Below are 22,571 nucleotides of genomic sequence, written 5' to 3' on the forward strand. Positions count from 1 at the left end.
TTAGGGTAGAAACTACCCTCTGCTTGGTGGTCTCCAAGCATAGACAGAAAACAATCATTTAATGTAGAAGAAAATATACTGCCAGGAGGTTTTTAGGGCAGCTGATTCAGAATCTGACGTCCAAATTACAAAATTCAAAATTACGGATCCAACATGGTAATTGCAATTACAAAAAGTCTTCTGGTTTGTAATGCTATGCAGTATAAATAAGACCCTGAATACTGAGAGACAAGGATATTCACTTTAAGTAAGGACACCGAATAGTGAGAGGTGCAGAGATGCACTTTAATTAAGCATCCTGTTAAAATAAGCACAGAAAGGGTTTTAAATCGGTCTACAACCTTCTGGCAGTAACCTCCTACCGACTATAATTGTTCTTGGCTAACTGTAGAGCATTGAAGATTTTTTACAATTGTAATAACCATATTGGATCTCCATTTTAAATTTTGTAATTTGGATGTCAGATTTTGAATCAGCTGCCCTAACCCCCCCCCCATGGCAATATGTTTTCTTCTACATTAAATGATGGTTTTCTGTCTACGCTTGGAGGCCACCCGTAACGTTCAAAGGGTGGTTTCTAACCTTTAACCCGCACCATTGCCGAATAAAAAAAGTATGTGTCGATTATTTTTGGATGTTCTACAAGCATCCAAGTTTCATTCAAATCGGTGAGTTACATTTCCGTAAGTCTCCTTGTTATAGACATCGACGACACCCACAGGAGGAAGATCAAAGGCAAAACAATGAACTAGGTATGTATATTCATGCGCAAAATGATTGCCGCTTATCTATAGTTGTCTTCTTGTAAGAATATAATATGATAATGTTTTTTAGGGTACTTTTAATACTGATACGATGTGTATAATCGGGAAATGTATATTTGTGCAAAATTTCATAAGATAAGAATTATAAATACGAAAATTAAAATGAGTAAAACAAAATGTTGCTAAATGGACAGGAAAGTTTTATTTTCGTTTTATTGTTCTTATTTACTGCTCTTTTGACATGAAATTTGCTACATACATGTCTTTGCCGATTATACACATACCAACATTATAAGAAATACCAGGCGAATTCGTTATCAAATTATATTCCTACAACAACATATTTATAGGCATGCGACAATAATTTTGGACATGAGTGTACATTGTTTCATATTCAATGTACTTTCTCACATGTATAGTTCGACATCACAATCTGTATGCTAGTATTTTACGTGTGTTCCTTTATTAATATTCGTCTTACAAATCTAGTTAACCAACTTTATCACCTTGTATTCCAGCAATCAATGTAAATTTTTATATGTTATACCTGAATGAATGGGGAAGCTGAGCTTACGTTTACTTAGCGCAGTATAACTTTTGTCAACTTGTCTCGATTTCTCCAAAAATTAAATTTTTCCACTTTTCAATTTCTTCTTCTTATTGTTCCACATACTTTTTCTCACTTTGTGTTTGAGCTGTCTCTGTGACATTTTAATATATTGTTCCTGAATGCATAAGATGTGTGTTATTGAGCTTACTTACTTTTGCGTCTCTGTAACTGTTGCATACTTTTATCAATTTCTTCATGAAATCAGTTTTTCATCAATTTTTCCAATGTTTTCTTCTTCTACAATTGAGCGTGATGGGTCCCAAATATTTCTCGCTGGAATTTATGTTCTATAAGCTTTCCAATGAGGTATCATTTGTTACTCTGGGATAATTAGGAGAATGGCACAATGGCTTCCAACGTGAAGTTCTGAGATTTCTTGAAATTTTGGTCAGGGTTTATTATAACTACTATTATTTTTAAATCTGAGAGTGCAGGACAAAAACTAAGGTCAGATTAGTTTTCAACAGCTCAAAAAAAAAAAAAAAAAAAAAAAAAAGCTATAAGGAACACTTTCTTTCATACACAATTTTTTTGAACTTAATTTTGTTGAAGAGTATTATCTATTAAATATATTCAGATTCTTTAAGATTCGGTAGATGCATGCACGTATAGCGTCTCTCAAGGAAAAGAAGTGTAGCGTGCTGTGTATGAAATATTTCGTACTTTTAGGACAGGAAACGGGATTGCTTTTAAAGTGGTAATGTGAGCTATCACGTTGCAACAACGAGTATTAGTCAGAGGTATGCGTACAACAATATTTACCAAAGTTGGATTGGACCACTCAGAGCAAGGTGACCAGAATTTTCACTTGCGAAAACGGGACGCATACGAATCTGCTACGGATTCATTTTGGGACTCAGCAATGTTCTCAATTTACAAAATACACAAATAAGAGTGATAACACACCGTTTCTAACTTTACGTGTACCACACAACAAATAATGGTTCCCGATTGCAAGTTCTACCCAACAATTCTTTTAACTAGTTGAACACTCAAATTTCCACTCAATTCCCACTTGAGCCACGAACACTCAATTCCCATTTGAAAATTCAGAAGTTCTAGACACGGCTGAATCTTGGTAACAAGTGTTATTACGGAAGAGAGTAGAATTTGCATTGACGATTTATATTTTGAATAATAATTACGGGACACCTAGGTCATTTTTACTTAAAAACGGGACATTTAGGCGTCCCGTTCGAGAATCAGAAAAAGCAGGACAACGGTTGGAAAAAAGGGACTGTCCCGGCTGAAACGGGACGTCTGGTCACCTTGACTCAGAGCCCTGATTTGAGAGGAAGTCGTGCAATATATGTGTCCCAACTGTCATACTATGTGAGTAACAATTGAACATAAAACCTACAGTCATTCACCAACTTGTGGAAAGTTTACTTTACAGAGAGGCTACTGTGATTGTAGCGTGTGATGAACACAGGAGGTATTATGTTGTGAAGACCTTCTGCGAATATCGAGTATAGCAATGATTCTACTATTCGACTCGATCAGTATTTTTGTCTCTGTTCGTCCGTTCCACGAAAACTCAAGTAAAACTTATCCGATTTTAATGAAGCTTGGTATATGGCTTCCTTCAACTTGCAGAAATAACTCTATTCTTTGGAGTTGCAATCCATTAAGAATAAGAAAGTAAAAACTGATCCTTGTTGTAAGTTTGAACATACATATACAAGTTAATTTTCCAATATAAGTCACGTAGAAATCACTAGAAGGTGGATTATCATTTAGGACGTGAGAAGTGTTCTATAATGTTTGTATTTTAAATTCCAGTCAGAATATTCTGTTAGAAAATATGTGTGGTATATTTGGAGGAAATGAATTTCTCAACGTGCTTGCAATATTGAGAAACAAAAGTTGACATTTATCATTCTTATTACTATTCTCTGTCTTCCTTCCTATACTTTCTTTAATGTGTTAACTTCAAAACGCCGTTTTATTGCTCCAAAAGTTCGCCTTAGAATTTAACGAAAGAAAGAAACGTTACTTGAAACGTTTCTACAGTTTATAGTCTTTTCATGTGAGCTCTGTTTCCCCATAAAAAAAAAACTTCTGGCGACGAATTTCTCTCAGCTGCTCGCCTCGGTTTAATGCGCCCGCTTATCAACTCTGGAAGTGTTGGATTCCATCCAATGATACACCATCTGGAACTACTCTGCCTTCAACGTTGTTTGCATGAAACAGATTACGAGATAGCTAAGGCCACTGAGTGAGTGGTCAAGAACACACACACACACACACATGAAGGAATATCCTCTTACTTTGGCTGTTAAAAGCGTTGACATTTGTAGATATCTTCAATATAGATGCAATTTTCGCGAAGAAAAATTCTTCTTAAGGTTGTACTGATGCATTCCGTTTTAGTTTTGCCCATTAGATGAGATATTTCGTCTAAAGCATGAGAAAGAAGTTACTTTTTAAATTCGAGACGAGATTAGAAACATGAAAAATCTCGTCTCGTTTTTGAAAAAAAATGAAACGAAATATTTAAGTTTAACGTCCCACGATTATGCCTTTTAGGTTAAGGAGACGGATGATTAAAGTAAGTGAATAATGATAGAATAACCGGTGGAATGAAAATGAGAGAGGAAACAGGAGTACTCCGAGAAAACTCACGAACATGATGTCCACCAGAAGCTTACTTAGCCGAGGATTGAACCAGAGACCCCACGCACCAGAGGAAATCGCTCAACCACTGTGCCACATGCCCTTCTCGTCTCGTTTTTGAGATGATAATCGAGACAAGAAGAGAAATTTCACAAACTCGTGTGCAACACTAGTTCATCTAACATGTAAGTGTTAGATCTCAAACAGTGTTTTAGGGGGCTACGGTGACTCACTGGCTTAACCTATGGTAGGTGGGGTCCCTCGTTCGATACGGCCCAAGTAAGTTTGTGATGGGTTTTCTCGGGGTACTCCTGTTTCCTTTCACATTCTCATTCCACCAATTCCTCCATCATCATTCACTTGCCTTGATCAGCGGTCTTCCTAAGCCTAAAATGGCATAATCGTGGGACCTTAAACTGAAAATTTCATTTTATTTCATTTTTCAAATACTGCTTTAGTCTTTCGGGATTCATAGAATAAAAACGATTAATTGGTAGTATGAACACAAAGAAGAGCAGCGGCGGCTTTAGAATTTTAATTTTGGGTAGGCCCGCTCCCTCGCTTATGGATAGATATACACATTTGATTGATCAACGACAGTAGGGAATTAATTTTACAGTAGAGTTTGATGCTACTTGTTAAATAATTGTCTACCATTAATGTAAATAATGGAAAATATATTTACTCTTGCGGGCGCGGTGGCTCAGTGGTAGAGCGTTCACCTCCGTGCTTGGGGTCCGTGGTTCGATCGCAGCTCGCACCATGTGGACTTTGTGGTGTACAAATACCGTGTTCGTGGGTTTTCTCGGGGTTCTTCCATTTCCTTCCACTTTCTTCATTCCACCATCTCATTCATTTCTCATCTTCACCGTCTCTTTTAGCCTAACCGGCATAACCATGGGACGTAAAACTCAAAGATTTAATTTCATTTCATATTTACTCTTTATTGTATCTTTTAGCATTTATATGTTTTTCAAAATTTTTGAATAGGCCTGTACCCAGTGTTTCTTCCAGACCGGATTTTGGTGGGAGCACTGCCCCCCGGAGCTCTGAGAGTTCCGAGTGCTCCCCGGAGGAGACCGAAATAATACGTCTTGCATATAATAATAAATAGAATAGTACCAGCAGTACCCCCGGAATGCTAAGTGTGGCCCCCCGGAAAATTGTTTCTGAAAGAAACACTGCCCGTACCTATTCGGCCTACCCGCTAAACCCGCCACTGATAAAGAGCATTTATGAACACCTAAAGGTATGCAAGCCATTACACAATATGCTTCAATAATGAATATTGTTTAAATGTTCTTATATCATCCTTCATGGACTTTTTGTGACGAGTAAGAATTTTGATCACTTCTAGAAAAAAATCAATAAAAAGATAAATCAAAGTATAAATTTTGTACAAAAAGTTACAAAACGAGACGAGAAAGATTTCAAGAATCGAGATGAAACGAGACGAGAAGGATTCTTCGAGAATCGAGAGGAGACGAGACTTCTACAAAATTTATGAGATAAGACGAATACAATTTATTTCTTTCATTGTTTCGTCTCGCTTGCAACACTACTCTTTACTTAGTATTAATATTTCAATACTATTATTATTATTAATAATAATACGTAACAGTAATAGCTGAAAAATAACGAAGAATACCAGTATCTCAGTTATAATATGAGTATAATATTAGCTTAACAAAGTTTAATTATAGTGCTTTTGAGATTTGTCTTTTACTGAGAATATTACGATTTTGTTTCTGGGAACCAGCGCAGCGGCGTAGCATAATTTTCTACTTAGTGAAAGATGTTACTTCTAATCCATTATTCTTAATATTATGTAACTAAAGAGAGGAATGGAATAGCCAAAATAGAGGAATAATACTACACTGCAAGATTATAGATCAAGGAAGAACCTTCTTATATATTTCCATATTCTCTTCCATTTTATTTAACAACTTCATAGGGCTATAACTTAATGTAGATTTTTTAATGTGTAGTTTTCAAGATAGTAATCATAATATAGAGTTAAATTTGCTGCAGCTAATCTGATAACGGGTATTTGATAATCAATAAACTCACATAAGTACAGTTTCAGACAGAAGATGGGTGTTATTTACTTCTTTTATTTGGTTATTTTAAAAATTTAAATTGATATGGTAAACGTATTGGTAATTCATAAACACGAGATGAAATAATAATAATAATAATAATAATAATAATAATAATAATAATAATAATAATAATAATAATAATATCTAACAACAATAATAATAATAATAAACGCGTTAGAGTGCTTCCGTAATACTAATAATATAAAAAAGACAATGACAAAGCAAAAATCAAGTGATTCACATATTTTTTTCAACCATTATTCAAATAAAATGCTAAATAACAGATGAAAATTGTTTATACTTGATACATGAGTACGTGACGGATCACAGTGGCTGATAGGTTGAACGCTTATCTCTGATGTTAGGGATCTATGGTTCGATTCCAGGCTAAGTGATAACTTTCAAATATTCAAGCAAAATTTCAGACAATTTTAGCAAAGATAATGAAAAAGACGAAGACAAAATAGAAATAAAAAAAGAAGGAAAACTGAAACTGGTCATAACCTGTGAGAAATTGATGAGAGCTATCTGTCATCTCTCGTAAAGGGCCTGTGAAATCTGAATTGAATTTTTGTATTCAAAGCAAAACTTCTGACGATTTTAACGATGTCTGCATAAGCCAAGAAAAAGTATAGGGAAGAAAACTTGTCCATGCTGTATAACTCTTCAGAACCAACTATAGGATGAAAAGGGATCTACACAGCATGGTTCATTGATATTTTTTTATTACCTAATATGTATGACACAGGAGAGTTTATCCACTAACTTTTAATTGAAAAATCGAAGAACAGAAAAGAGCACAAAAGAAATATACTCCCCCAAAAAACATGTCTCCCTACACCACTGATCTGGTTGAATCAGTTGCGTAACGGAAAAAAAAAATGATACTGTATCTACAGTTGAGAGTGAAACTCTGCTACTCTGCTACGTACTCTAGTCAACACGCAAAATACTTTTCTACAAAAAATGTCCATGTAATGCAAAATTGCGTAGTATGAAAAATGATTCATGCAATTACCTGGACTGTCGCCAGAGGAAGATCTGGATTGGGATGGGAATCGCATGGTCGTTGTAACTGTCGTCCAGAGAGCGCCTCCTCTCCATGGCTGGCGACGACGCCGATCTGCAAAAGAAACAGCAATCTTTTCAGAATTTATAGGAACTGCATCCTCCTTTCATAATGGTCGCTGCTTTTAAATGTATTTTAAAAGTTCTTTCATAATGGCAGTTTTGAATAATCTGCACACACAAACAAAATATTTCTAGATAGGAGAATAAATTCCCGTTGATGTATGGCAACTTTCATTTTCTGTAAAGCGGTATATTTTTATACTGTAAGTTACTGATACAATAGTTTATCGCAAAATAGCATAAGTGATATCGTATTTATCTTTTTCTTGTATAAATGAAACGAATAGGTTTTCTTACATAAAAGAAAAAGATGTGTCAATGTGTCATATGCAAAGATTTACTGACTTTCTAGCCACTATTTGCACATAAAACATTGTGAATTTTCTCTAGACTCGGGTACAGTTGTCAGGGGAAATTTATGGTAAGTTGATCTCATGTTAAACTATATGTCCATTGTCTTGTATGGCTTTCATGATAAAAAGTTGCGTTAAATTTCAAAACAATCCAAATAATTTAACGTTAGTTGTAAGGCATTTTAAAAATATACAGTATATGCACGATTTGATTCAGTAACCCATTTACATAATTCACCAAACATGTTTTAGTACTTTTTTGAATGTCTGAAGCCATACATACATTATTAGAAATGAAATGAAATCTTTCAGTTTAACGTCCCACGATTTGCCCTTTTGGCTCAGGGAGACATGATTAAGGCAAGTAAATGGTGGCGAAAGATTTGGTGGAATGAGATTGTGGGAGGAAAAGGGAGTACGCCAAGAAACCCACGGACACCATGTTTCCACCGTAAAATTTTCTTGGCCGGCAATCGAATCGTGAACCCCACACACCAGAGGTAAGTGCTCTACCATTGATACATCGTGCTCATACATTATTAGAGTGTATTTGTCATGGTAAGTAATAACGTTTCTCTGCTTTTCGCAGTCTCGCTGTCAAAAACTTTTACTCAGTTCCGAGCTTTCAGGCTGTATTTCACACATCACAATAATATTAGGTATACTGTAATTATGGCGAATAAAAGGAGTCCAAATTCTAGAATACTATTAACATTTAACGGAAAATGGTTGCCAGAGGATGAGAAATATACGCAAGCGATAGCTCTCATCGATGTGAATATAATTATATGGGAGTGTAAATCGTCATGAAGTTTTCCAGAAAGTCAAGAGAAATTAAATTCTTGTTAACCTGAAAATTGATGCTGTACGATAACACTGCCATCTGTTAACATAAAACTGAGACTTATGTATACCCATTCCAAGTTTACTGTTATGAGAATAAAATAGCAATGCACAGTATGGTCGATGAAATATAGTTCAAAATTATGGTAACTTTAAATTTTAATTTTTAATCCAAGTATAATATTATCTAGAGATAAGTTAATATGTCAATCAATAGATTACACCAATCTTAACAAAATGAGATGCTTGGGAGTAAATTGTCATACCTATAGAGATCGCAAGAAGTCATGAAGCTTGACGTACATCTATCAGTTTCAGCACGCAATAAAACGTAACGTATCAGGTTTAGAAAGCTCCTGATACGCGGTGCTCTGACGACATCTTCGTCATTAGTCTGAAGGTAGTTCAGCTAGTCTCTTACATATGGCGTTGGAGCAGTTCAGGTCCACAGAAACAGCTGTTACGCCAAGTGGCTCGGTTTTTTAGTAGAACGTCAGGTTGTGTCCCACTCGTCAACCATCATTCATGAAATTCTGTCTGTGTTTAGGGATGCGCACGAGACCAGATTTGAGGCTGTCTCGTCTCGAAAATGTGCTGTAAAAGCGATGTCTCGACTCAAAAAATATATGTTTTTCTATTGGAAGAGCTTTGTCTCGACTCGAATTTTGTCAAAAATATCGTGTCTCCACTCGTCTCGTTGCAGCTAAGTTTCGTTTTTTATTTGTTGTTATTCTTGTTATCGTTGTTTTATACTTTTGTGTTATTATTCTTATCATTTAATTCGAATGATCGTTACTGTTCGTTAGTTCTGTAAGTGCAGTTTTTTTTTGTCGGTCTTTCAGCATGTCTTCTAAGTATGACAACATTGTTGGTGGACTTCTGGTCTTTCACGCTTTCTCAAGTGTGCGTTCGGAAGGCAGCTCCACGAATCGTACCGAATTCTCCCGATACACCACACGTGAGGTAAAGCAGTTCTATGATTGATGTAGAGTCCAGGTTTCACGAGTCGTTGCGGTCGCCATAGTTTTTGAGAAAATCCAGAGAAATTTTTATGACATTAGAAAGTATGTCGTTCAAAATTTGTCAAACGTTCGTTCGAAAGTTTGTCAAAATAATTTATTTTCATTTATTCTGTTTGGGATAAATTCATTATTTATTTATTTACTCCCAACAATGACGACTATACACTTGTAAACTTAAATCAGGAAATATCCAGTGCAGATATGGTGTTAAAAGCTGTAAACCATGAAACTTGCTCAAAATGAGACATTGTGAGACCATTCGTTTCCTAAAGTGAACAACATCCCACTTGTGAAGATTTATATTAAAACCTTAATTAGTTTAGGAGTAGAAAATATTTTTAATTTGGATAAACTTTTGCTTAGATCAGGTTCCGTTTCTCGTGCATGTTGCGCAGGTAGCTTTCCTCTTTTTCGATTTTACGAAGATGGTTGGGGAGGAGTGTCAAAAGCTCTAGCAACAAGAAAGGCATTTCAGGTACAGGTAAGATATTTTGCGCCTCTACTGAAATTTCTTGAGTTTTTAGACCCCCTCCCATATAAAATTTTTATGCATTGAAAATATAGAAGAAATACAAATATTTATACAATACCAAAGAAATAAAGTCCTGGTTGAAACTTTATTGGTTGTGTTTTGTATTTAAAAAGTGTAATTTAAATATAAATACAAGTTTTGTATCATTCAAGGAAGAAAAACAGAAATGGTTTCAGACCAACCACAATTTTCTGTACAATTTCCGACCAGTCGTTATCTTTTTTTAAAAAAAAAAAAAGAAAAGAAAACGAAATAAAGGCAATCGGTTATACCCAAGGACACTTTCTCCCAAGGACATCATTTCGGTAGGACACAGGACATTTGAAGACCCGAGTTTGAAATGTATATAAAATCCATAGTATAATAATATATTAATGAAAAACGTAAAACTCTATGTATTTCGAAAATCTTGCTCCTTCCAAGCAAAACCCGAAATGACGCTATTGCTTTCTTCTATTCGACCTAAAAGACTTCCTGACGACGATCATGATTCCGATGGTTAAGAAATTGAACCCAGAAAGATGTGAGAATTATAGAACTATTAGTCTTATATCGCATGCAGCAAAAATTTTGCTTCGAATTCTGAACAGAATATTGTACGAAGGAACAAATGAAAAAGCTGAGGAGGAACAGTTAGGGTTCAGGAGAGGTAAGGGCACAGGAGACACAATTAGATTATTAAGGATGATCGGAGAAAGGTTTATAGAAAAAGGAAAATATGTGTATGTTGTATTTATTCATCTAGAAAAGACTTTTGACTCTGTAAATTGGAATTGTTATTGGGAGTTCTAAAGAAGATTGGGTTAGAATGAAAAAAATTGAAGACTCATAAGAAATTTATAGATGGACCAATAAGTAAGTGTTGGAATAGGAGAGAAAATGACTCTTGAAAGTGCAATTGAAATGGAAGTTCCACAGGGATGCTGCCTCTCGCCTACATTATTTAACATGTATCTAGAAGAGATAGTGTGAAAGACCCTACATAATGAAGACAGCATTTCCGTAGGAAGTAGAAGTATTAGATGTGTGCGGTTCATAGATTATTGCGGGATCCGAAATGAAAATTAATAAGATGTTAGAAAACTTAAAGAAGGGCTGTGAAGAATATGGGATGAAAATAAATGTAAGAAAGACAAAAGCCATAGTGATTGAAACGAAGCAGTTGGTGTCAAATATAGGAGAGGAGAAAGTGGAACAGATGACTAGTCTTCGATACCTGAGTAATATTATTAGTGATGATATGAATTGCGAACGTGAAATAAAAGCAAGGATAGGAATCGCAAAGAAGTATTTAGGAGGAAGAAAAGTCTATTTTGCGGGACCTTGAATAGAGAGTTGAGAAAAAGAGTCATAAAATGTTTCGTGTGGAGTATTATACTGCATGGGACAAAACAATGATATTACGCAACGTGCTGAAAAACAACTGGAAGCTTTGGAAATGTGGGTGGGGAGAAAACGGAGAGAATTGATTGGGTTGAGTGGAAAACGAATGAGAGGGTGTTGGAAATGGTAAAGGGAAAAGGAACAATTTTAGATATTTTTGAAAAGAGAAAGTGAAACTGGTTGTTATGTTGGCTAAGAAGAAACTGTATCATAAGAGGCGTGCTAGAAAGTATGGTGGAAGGAAAAATAGGGGGAGAAAACCATAATTAATGGACAATATCAAAACAGAAAAATCATACGTGAAGATGAGGAGATTGGCTGTGGAGCATGGAAGTTTCTTAGTTGCGGCAAGTCACCTGTCAATAACGGAAGAATATATGTGATGGTGATGATAATATAAGAGAAGAAAAATGCTAAAAGAGGGTGAGATAACATTTGTTATGATAAATAGGATAACCATATTTCGATATCCTCTAATGTTAAAGTTATTAGATTTGATATTTAGATTTTTCGTTTAAAAGAAAGACTTGTTTTAGCATTTTTAATGTTTTTCCTGAAAGAGAAGGAAAAAGGTGAGAAGAAAAAGGTGGAATTGCAATTGTTATAATAAGATGGCCATATCTCAAAATCGCTTTCGATTAGAGACTTGTTAGGCATATGAAATGGTATATAAAGTCGTTATTCAAAACAAGTGGGCATATACTTATGACGCAACATTTCTGGAAATTCTGCTTTCAACAATAGGAGAGGAGGTAATTAGTATTTGTTTTTGTAATATGTAAAAATAACTTCAAAAATTTCTGTCATCATCATCACCAGAAAACTATTGAACCATTTGAAATGAATTTTTGAATACAGTTAGCACTTGGGCTGACATAAGTATTTAACATTTCGCTTTGATTGAAATGCCTTTTCTAAGGAGAAAAAGGGATCAAACTTTTCGCAAAGAATAATGCCATAAACGTACTTTTGCCGTGCGAGGAACGGAAGCAAAGGTTGAAATATGAGGTGCGAGGCCTTACGCTGAGCAAAGATAGGAATCTGGGCGAAGTCCACTGCTAGCCGAAGGCTAGTTGTAAATAATAGGACAATAATGCAGCAATGAAAAATTTTAACAGTATGGGTGGGGTTGTCTCTGACTGCGTTGGGGAAAGTTCTATGGAAACTAAAATAAATCCCTATACGCAGTGACCAACCACAACAGTGAAAAATTGGCTTCATTGTAATCTAGTGGGATATTTTGATAATCAATTACCTTAGCTTGTGGATAGTTGATTAACTGAAATGACAGAAGTACATCTCGACTTAAGTGCTAACTGTTATTGAAGAAATCATTTCAAGCAGTTCAGTTGTGAAAAGACGTCACATACACAGTGTTCGTAGGTTTCTTTAAGAAATTTTTCCTTGACAGACGCAAAATTTTCCCTAGTTTATTGAGTATCCAATACTTATGACAGAACTTCTGCGATAATATTAATTTAGCTATATTAAAGGAACTATCAACTCCATTTGTTTCATTCATTTGCGTTTTTGCTTGTTTTTTCGTTTAATTTGCATTCATTTTTCTTTCTTTCTTTTTTCTTTTCCTTTCTTTCTTTTTTTTAAACAAAATATACACACAAATACACCCAGCCAACAAAATAAAATATAATAAAATCTTTCCGTTCAACGTCCTCACAATTATGCCTTTAGGCTAAGGGAGACGATGATTAAAGCAAGTGAATGATGATGGAAAAATAAGAAAGTGGAAGGAAATGGGAATACCTCCAGGAAATCCACGGACACGATATTGTTTTTCACAAGCTTACTTGGGTGGGAATCGAACTAGGGAAACCACGTACCAGAGGCAAGCGCTCTACCACTGAGCCGAAGTGTACCCTATTCAGCCAACAGTGGGTGCAAATTATGCTACTTTCAGCACACACACAAATTATTGCTATTGTATTGGGTTATTTCTGAAGAAAAAAGAAAAATTTAAGCATTGGTATTGGTCAATCAATGCTAGAGAATTTCCCTGAATTTTTCACGTTTTACTGAAAAACTCCCTTTTTGCTAAATTTACCAATGAAATTTCCCTAAATGAGGGAAATTTCCCTCAAACTACGAACACTGCACACACACCGTCGATTACATATATACATAGAGAGATTTGCTTTGTTGTTGAAAGTCTGAAGGCATATTAATGAGGTAGTGATCTCAACAATGAAGATGCAAAATAATTAAATAGTATACCTTGCAGAAAAGCTTCAATATCTCGCTTTTGACTGATTTATGGAAATGTTGCCTTCCTCTTAGAAAGAAAAATGAAAGAGGGAAACAATGTGCTGCCATCTACTGTCGATTGGTGCTCTTTTACCTTAAGACCAATATTTCTATCTTAATGAACTCATTTGTTTCCAAATGGAGTTCCTCCGGCTTTATTTACGTACCTTCAATCGTATCTTAAACTGGATCTTTCAAGTTGTGTTGTAATTTCCTTATACACTTCCTACTCTTCTCCAACTCTTTAAAGTCATTCTACCTTCAATACGGTCTTCGTTAGCGTTACGCTTTACACGTAATTAATTTAGGGTTTGAAAAACAGGCTAAGTAAATCATATTATAGCTCATGCTTGACGTATAGTTCTAATTGCAAACATATTAATGTATTCTTGAGGTGATTACGTACACAAAAATTAACATATTATTAAGATACGTACATGGCCAATACCAGTAGCGACTAACAACAGTAATGGTTACTCATTAACATAACAGCTTTTAGGCATTCGAGGCTTCGAGATGAGTGAAGGCTTATGTGAATTTTGTGTAATGTGATTTCAAGCAATTGTACACATTTTTAAAAATATTTATTCATTTAAATCTATTATAATTAATCATATCATGGATCATCTTTAATAGAATGATAAACATCAACATCTAGAAAAAATGTTTGATGGTTAATTCGTCTTACATCGCTGGACCAATCTTGATTTCTTTTCGGTACATGAATGGACCCTGACCTAAGTTAGGTTTCAATTACAATAGTTCTCCAGAAGGGCGTATATTAAGGAGTTCAAAAATTTATGCCAGAAATCATCTGATGAACCCATCAATTTAGAAAGGTGGAATTCCGCATGTGAACTATTCATTTAAAATAAAGATACAAATGTTCTCGCGTTGCTAAAAATACAGTTCCCTAGATATCCTTATAATAAGTGATAAAATTAAAACATTGTACAGATAACTTTACTAACGAATCAATTAGATATAATCGGTATACAATTATTTACTAATCACATCTACTGCTGTAAGAAGACAATAGGTATAGGCTACATCATAATTTAAAACAATGAAAGCACTCATGTAGTCGAAATGAATTTATATCGGCCACTTTAAAATAACACCTTAGGCGTATAGGTATTATTAAATAAAATGAACAAGAGCCCTGACAACTGAGATTTGAATGAAGAAAGACGATTGGAGCCTAAAATAAAGAAAACTTGAAGGTTTTAAAGGCATTTTCCTTATAAATATTAATATTATGTCATTTATACTAAGTGGGTTTTTCGCCATAATTTGGAAAACATGAACTATTTTGATATACGGTATGTGTAACTTTCTTTTTCAGCATACTCAAGTTTGTGTTTCAATTTGTAAAGTGTTTTTTTTTAATGGAAATTAGGTGCTATTTGTGTACCAATTAGTGTTCACACCTGGCTCAGATAGCCGTGGTTTTAGGTTTAATTAGTAACTGAGACATATTGTTCAATGTTAAATTGTCATCATTTAAATGGAGTGTAACTATTTAATTTAACTGAGTTGACTAACAAACACAGCCGTAGCTAGAGATTTCGCCGCCCGAGGCGAGGTAGAATTCTGCACCCCCTACACTCACCACAACAAGCTTTTCCTTTTTTTTTTACTTCCTTTTACTTACTTTACCACAACAAGCTTTTCCTTTTCCTTCAGGCTACTCGGGTCGGGTCAGTTCGGGACGGGCTGTCGGGTCGGGTTATTCGGATCGGGTTGTCGGGTCAATCGGGTCAGCTCGGGTCGGGTCAGTCGGTTCAGCTCGGGTCGGGTCAGTCGGGACAGTTCACTTTGGTCAACTGAGTTTAGGTTGAGCTTAAACTCCGCTGGAGTCGAAAGCTGCTGTTTTTCACTAGCTGCCTAATTAAAAATAGCAATTTTCAATTGATTTTATAAAAACCATAAATCTATTTTGGACACTTGCAGCTAGTGCTTTTATGGCAAATGCTTATTTTTGTACTTGTGTGTACTTTAATTTTTAAATGTGGAAGATTGATTTTACCAATCGACTGTAATATTAATATCTACGCCAATATGGAGTCTGGATTTAGAACAAAACTAGAAGTTGTTTAAGCAAGGCCAAAAGAAAGATTGGATATGGACGACCAAGCCCAAACAGGGCCGCGGTGGCTCAATAGTAGAGAATTCATTTCTGGTGCATGGTGTCCATGGTTTGATCCCAGCTTGTGCTAAGTGGGCTTTGTAGTGGAGAAACGCCGTGTAGTGGGTTTTCTCGGGGTTCTCCTGTTTCCTCCCACTTTCTTCATTCCACCATTGCATTCATTTCTCATGGTCACCATATCCCTTAGCCTCGTTGCAGAATCGAGGGACCTTAAACTGAATATTTCATTTTATTTCACCAAGCCCAAGAACATCGATACAAGAATAAGATAAAGTTTGGATATGCAAGACGAAGTGCATAGTAATCTTGCTCTTGGCCTTGTTTTGGTGATCACCAAGTAGCGATGAGCATATTTTCTTGCTTTCCGTATAGCATGAAAGACCATAATCAAAATCACACTTAGTCTTCATCTGTACCGATGAGGCAAGCATTCTTGGCTCTTGTATAGCATGAAAGACCGCCAAGACTACGAAATGCAGGACCAGGACTTGACTGTGCAAGACAAAGAATAAGACGCAGTATTGATGACCAAGACCCAGGGGTGCGAATTGTTTGAATTTCATTTGTTGGGCTGAAAGTGATGAAATAAAATTAGTACTTTATAATTAATTATCATACTGTATTTTTAAATTTTAAATTACAAAATTCATATTATGTATCTTCTTACTTGCAATTACATATACTGTAAAATATGTTTAAATTACCGAGAAAGAAAAATCAAAGTGGCGCGGGTCCCGGAATCATAAGAACCTATTTTGGAATGAAAGATGAAGGGTTGGAAAAAATCACAGGTGTTCTTCCGTTTCCTCAACCCTTATCATTGTAGTTAAACGATTTCCTTTTGTCTCAGCCAAGAGACTCTTGCTTAGAGATGCAAGGGCTCGGAAAAAAACCGGCTTTTTTGGAAAAAAACTCGGTTTTTTCTGCTTTGCTTTTTTGCTTCGGAAATTTTGGGCTTTTTTCAAAATACTGCTTTAAATTGATAAAACAGACTTTGTATCGCTTCTCTATAACACAAAAATCATTTAATTAGTGGTTGATGCTGATAATAATATAAAACATCGAAAATAAACTATGAATTTCGAAAAAATATTTCAAACAATTTTTCTTCAACATATTTACATTATGAATTCCACAGGATTAACCAATGTATATAATAAGAATTTTTTAACCTCCTATATACAAAAGTAAGCAGAATTGGCAAGAACCGTGGTTGTTTTTGAAAATGCCAAAAACCCGTTTTTGGGGGGATGTTTAAACCAGGCTTTTTTGGTTTAAACCATGCTTTTTTGACTTAGATTTTTTGCTTTATGTATTTATATTACATATTCACAGAAATAGCCTAAGTTTGTTTCGCCTTGATGTTATTATGCAACAGCAGAGTTATGCCGGAAGAACACCCATAAGCTTAAAGAAGTGCGGTCAGTAAATTTCTTGTTGAGAATCTCCCGCCCTAGCCATTGGGAAAATCCCGTCATTACTTGAAATGTAAGACAATAACGGGAAAATCCTGTTATTGCTTTGCATGTAAAATTTAAAGGTCAACGTACCATAATCAGTACGCTAAAACTGAGGTATTAAATTACAAATTTAGTACCGGTACGTAGATATCATTGAAAGTCCAATCCAAGCTAATGTTGGAAGCTACGTAGGCAATCGATAAATTTTGCCAATTTCTTCAATATATTTAAGCAATATTGGCTTCTTTATAAAACAACACGCATTTAGGCATGTAGAAATATACAATTTGGTTTGTTTCGTATATTTAGGCTTAACATCCTTACGAAATACCAAGGTTATCAAGGAGAAGACTTTCGCTTAAACTGACATCCGAACCGCTACTTGGGTTACGCATGAAAGAAGGATTGTGGTTCGACCGAGAATTGAACATGGGACACCTTGATTAAAAGGTGAAAGGGAAATAAAACTATTGCAGGTGGTTTGATATCTGGAAACGTTACCATGAAGTTCACACGTTTCGCATTTTTCATTCTTTTTATTTTTGTGGTTTAAACCCAGGGGTGTAGCCAAGGGGGGGGGGCCATCGGGGCCGGGCCCCCCCAAATGGTTTCCTGCCCCCCCAAATGACCAGCTTTTAAAACATCATAGTAAAATTATCTCGCTTCATTCGTTTAAAAGTAACAAATTTTATTGACAATTAATAATTTATGGTAAAATAGTAAGGAGAAATATGTTTTTTTCCATACCGATCGAAAAATAGTATAGTATCTCTTCCTTATACCGATCCGAAAAATAGGATACTTTTTTTGTGACAGTAGATTACACAATTTACTGCGATTTATATGCTTTAACAAGTTTATTTTTATATGCTTTAACAAGTGTTTTAAAAGACATAGAGGATGGAAAATTTGGTGAGAAACAATGTTTTTATTCAATTTGGATTTCATTCGCTCTCTCTTTTATTTCTACTCAGTGTAATAAAACAATTGTTTTTTTTTTAAGTCACGAATAATAAATATTTTTGTCAGGAAACCGTAAAGAAATTAAGTGAAATTTCAAAGAAAATGAATCTTGTGTAGATAGGTTCTGTATACAAGGTCTTAAATTTAAAGGTAACCAAGAAAAATGTTGTTGTTTTTTTACCCACCACCTTCGAACATTGATATGTCACCTAACCTGGAAGATCAAAAATAGTCCCCATCAGCATCGACGACCTTCTGAAAACGTTCTGGAAGGCCATGGAATCCATCGCGGTAGAACTTGGTGGGCCGTGAAACGAAGAAAGTATCAGGTGCATTTTGGATTTTACTAGGGATTTGAACTGGCGTCCTCTAAGGTGATTGTTCAAAGAATGGAACAGGTGATAATCGGACGGTGCAATACCAGGGGAATATAGTGGTTGCAATATTGTTTCCCATCCAAGGCGGAAAATGGTGTCCTGAGTCATCTTAACCACGTGGGACTTAGCGTTGTCCCGTAAACGAGGACCCATTTGCAATTCAGAAGTGATGGCTCCAGAGTTTTGAGATTTTGTTGAGCACAGCTCAACTGCTGACACTACACAGTTGCGTTGATACTCTAACCAGCTGGTAGCAGTTCCCGATGCACGATACACCAAACACACAGAAGGACCTTATTCTGGTACAGTGCTGGTTTCGGCTGTTTTGAAATCGGTTCATGGGATGCTAACCAATGATGACGGCGCCGTGGAGTGGAGCTTCGTATAGGACACATTTTTATCACATGTCAACGTCCTGTCCAGAAATGGCTCCGAAACAGTAAATAAACACAGGCGACTGCCGCGTTTCCTTCTGGCCCGGAGTCAAAATATGTGAGACCCATTGACCCAACTTGTAGTGCTTCACAAGTTGATGGATGTGCTGCCGAATGGTTTCTCCACACACTGAATTGTAGTCCCAGTTCCTCTTTGTACATGTGTTGGTCTTCCGGCACGTAATGTTTTCGGGTGTTTCGTCATCGTCCTTAAACTTGTTAAACCATCGCTGCAATGTCCGCGTCGTCACGACACCCTCACCAAAGGCCTGGCATGTCTTCTGTCCCGCTACAGCAGCGTTTGATCTCTATTTAAACTCGTTCAGCATATATGCTCTTATGACGCTCTGTGGATGTCCCATGTTCCCTCTGTCTTTACGCAAGTTCACGGTGTGTCTGAATTGCCACAAACAGGTAGTATGTTGGATATACCCACACCAACAACTGACGTTCGCCTTATCTCCACTCGCATTCAACTCACAGTGTGAGGTCCAATTGAACACAGACCTCCACGGAAAGGGACACAACTTTCTTGGTTACCTTTATAGTTATGCACAAAAGTATAGCGTTTGGTCCCGGGCAGTAGTTCTTGATTAAACATAATAAAAACTATCTTGAATATAATTCATGGGTAATAATAATAATAATAATAATAATAATAATAAAATAATAATAATAATAATAATAATAATAATAATAATAATAATAATAATAATAATAATAATAATAATAATAATAATAATAATTATTATTATTATTATTATTATTATTATTATTATTATTATTATTATTATAAGCTAAAATAATGTCTTTAGCTTTCCAGAAGAAAACCAAAATTTTCCTTTCTTTCAGGCCTCAGAAATACTAGCAGCAACACTTTTTTTTGGCTTTGTACATTGTAGCTGGCCCCCCCTCAAAAACGACGGCCCCCCCTACACAAACCTGCTGGCTACACCCCTGTTTAAACCAGTTATTAAAAAAAAAGTTGGTGTAAATCAGCCAACCCTAAAAGTAAACACTTGTTTTTAAAGAATACACAAATAACTAGCAAAATAGTATGTAGTATTTTTACTTCAAAATATTCCATACCCTGTTTTTGAAACAAAATAAAATTAAAATAAAACATAAGAGAAATACTTAGATTTATATGATACACTTAAAGACTGCACATCTAGAGCTTTTGGTTCTGTATATTCTTGAAATTCTACAGTTAAGTTTTATAGAACCACCATCACAGTTTACCCAATCCTCAAGTTTTCTGAATTTTTAACAAGAGGGATTCAACATATCATTACGGAACTCCCCCCCCCCCAAAAAAGACTACGGAATATATTTAAGTTAAGCTAAATACAACTGCAAAACAAACATGACTGAGTGATTAGCTTTTGCGCTTCTATCGGGAAGTCCGGGATTCAACCAGCATTCGACCATTCTGACAAAGCTTTTCTTCATTCCATCTGTGAATGTAGAAATAGTGCGTATACTGTGAGTTGGGCGACTTCCTTTTTTATTGTTTTTAAATCGTTATTATTACTAATTACCAGCAGTGACGGTTTTGCGAAGGTTAGGGGGCGGTCTTTCGGACTGAAGCCCGTTCCCCAAAGTTACGGAATGTCTGCAACAAACGAAATATCTATTATTTATGCCTTTACTCATAAACTTTAAGCTCCCGTCAAATAAAAATTACGAATGTTTTAAAAAACTAAACATTACTAAGAAACCCTTCCCAAAATACTTTTCTAAATCCGCCACTGATTCTCAGTATAAAATGATTTTTAAAGTTGTATCAGGAAGATTATTGCTAAACATATAAACGAAACGAAATATTAGTTATGCCTGTACTCATAAACTTCAAGCACTTCCCAAATAAAATTAGGACTTTTTAGGAAACGAAACAATCAGAAAAAACCCTCCTAAAGTACATTTCTAAATCCGCTACTGATTATTTATATAAATTGGTATTTAAGGTTGTGTCCGGAAAATTATTGCTAAATCACTTCACATCTACAGTATAACAGAAATGTGGAAGTACGGTTTGACGGACATATTGAAAAACGTACGCTTTGACGGATAAATAGAAAAACGGGCAAGTTTAACTTTTGCGCTAGAAGCTAGAGTACTAAAAGCTCTTAGAAATGAAACACGGATGACAAACTAGAGAAGAAAAAAGATGTCGATAACTCAAAAGTTAAAATAAAGTTAAATAGCCTCTAAAATTACCCTCAAATACTACATTCTTCATGTTAGCTTTAATTCGTAAAACATGTGCTCCATCCATCTTGATGGTGAATTTCAGAGCGAAATATCACATTCAGGTCATGGAATTCTTATCTAACTATAGAATATACTATAAGAAAGCTATTTAGATAGAAAAATCATGAAGTTGAAAAAAGCCAAAATTTCCAAAATTCTCGTTTTTTTCCCAAAAAAGCCGGCTTTTTATGTGAAAAAAAACCATCGATTCAAAAAAGCCGGCTTTTTTGCATCTCTACTCTTGCTACTGCCTTCCGAGAAGAGCCCCTGCCGTCCGAGCAGGTGAGAACACTGACCTTGAATAAAAATTTCGTCACATAGAACTAAAGCAAGAAAAAAAATAAATTTCTCCCACGTCGGACATGGGTATCAGTTATAAAAAGAAATAACCAAACCTCAAAAGTGCCAAATATTCATTAAGATGCATATACAAATCCCCCGCTTGATCTAGCTAGTGGTTAACGTGTAAGACTTCGATACACGTGGTCCGGGTTTAATTCCCAATGGGAGTGCATTTTGGCGTTTACCCAGTGTCGTGACCATAGTGCTCTCAAACGGGTCGGGTTGTCGGGTCGGGTCAGCTCGGGTCGGGTTGTCGGATCGGGTCAATCGGGTCAGCTCGGGTCGGGTCAATCGGGTCAGTTCGGGTCGGGTTGTCGAGTTAGGTCAATCGGATCGGATCACGGGTCGGGTCGGGTCAGTCAATTCGGGTCACGGGTCGGGTCGGTCTTCAACCCGACCCGATCCATTGAGAGCACTACACTAGGTTATTCGTATGCTAATGATGTAAATCTGATAAGAGATGATAGGAGAAAAATAGAAAGAAATGCAGAGACATTATTAAATGCTTGCAGGTTTAGAAGTAAATGCAGAAAAATTTAAATACACGAAAGTTCACTGGAACCGTGATACTGCAAAATATGGATGCGTTAAAGTAACTAATAATATTTTTGATAAAGTGGATACTTTCAAGTATCTAGGATCAGTATTAAAGAGGCCAAAATCATATCTACGAAGAAATTAAATGTCGACTGAAAGTAGGGAATTCGTGTTATTATTCAGATCAAAATCTTTTGTCATCGCGAATTCTGTCGAGAAATTTGAAGCTCAAAATATATAGAACGATAATCATGCCTGTTATTCTGTATTGTTGCAAACATAGTCGCTTGCTTTAAGGGGAGAACGCAAACTGAAAGTATTTGAGAGTAAAATCTTAAGACGAATATTCGGACCCAAGAGGGACAGGAACGGGGAATGGTTGAAACTTCATAACGAGGAACTGCATATTTTACATCTTTAACCAAACATTGTTAAGGT

General features: G+C 35.7%; 1 protein-coding gene across 1 annotated transcript in view; it reads right to left on the minus strand.

The window, feature by feature from the left end:
• The window catches only part of unc80 (unc80, NALCN channel complex subunit), a gene marked incomplete in the record, with an annotated part of 366,946 nt that overhangs the window by 296,059 nt on the left and 48,316 nt on the right, over positions 1-22,571 (minus strand). Inside the window, 1 exon segment of the mRNA XM_081749034.1 lies at positions 7,111-7,215. Coding sequence (XP_081605160.1) covers positions 7,111-7,196 — 86 coding nt within the window.

This window comes from Thermobia domestica, chromosome 2 (genome assembly GCF_964235325.1).
Source record: "Thermobia domestica chromosome 2, izTheDome1.hap1.1, whole genome shotgun sequence".
Lineage (NCBI taxonomy): Eukaryota > Metazoa > Arthropoda > Insecta > Zygentoma > Lepismatidae > Thermobia > Thermobia domestica.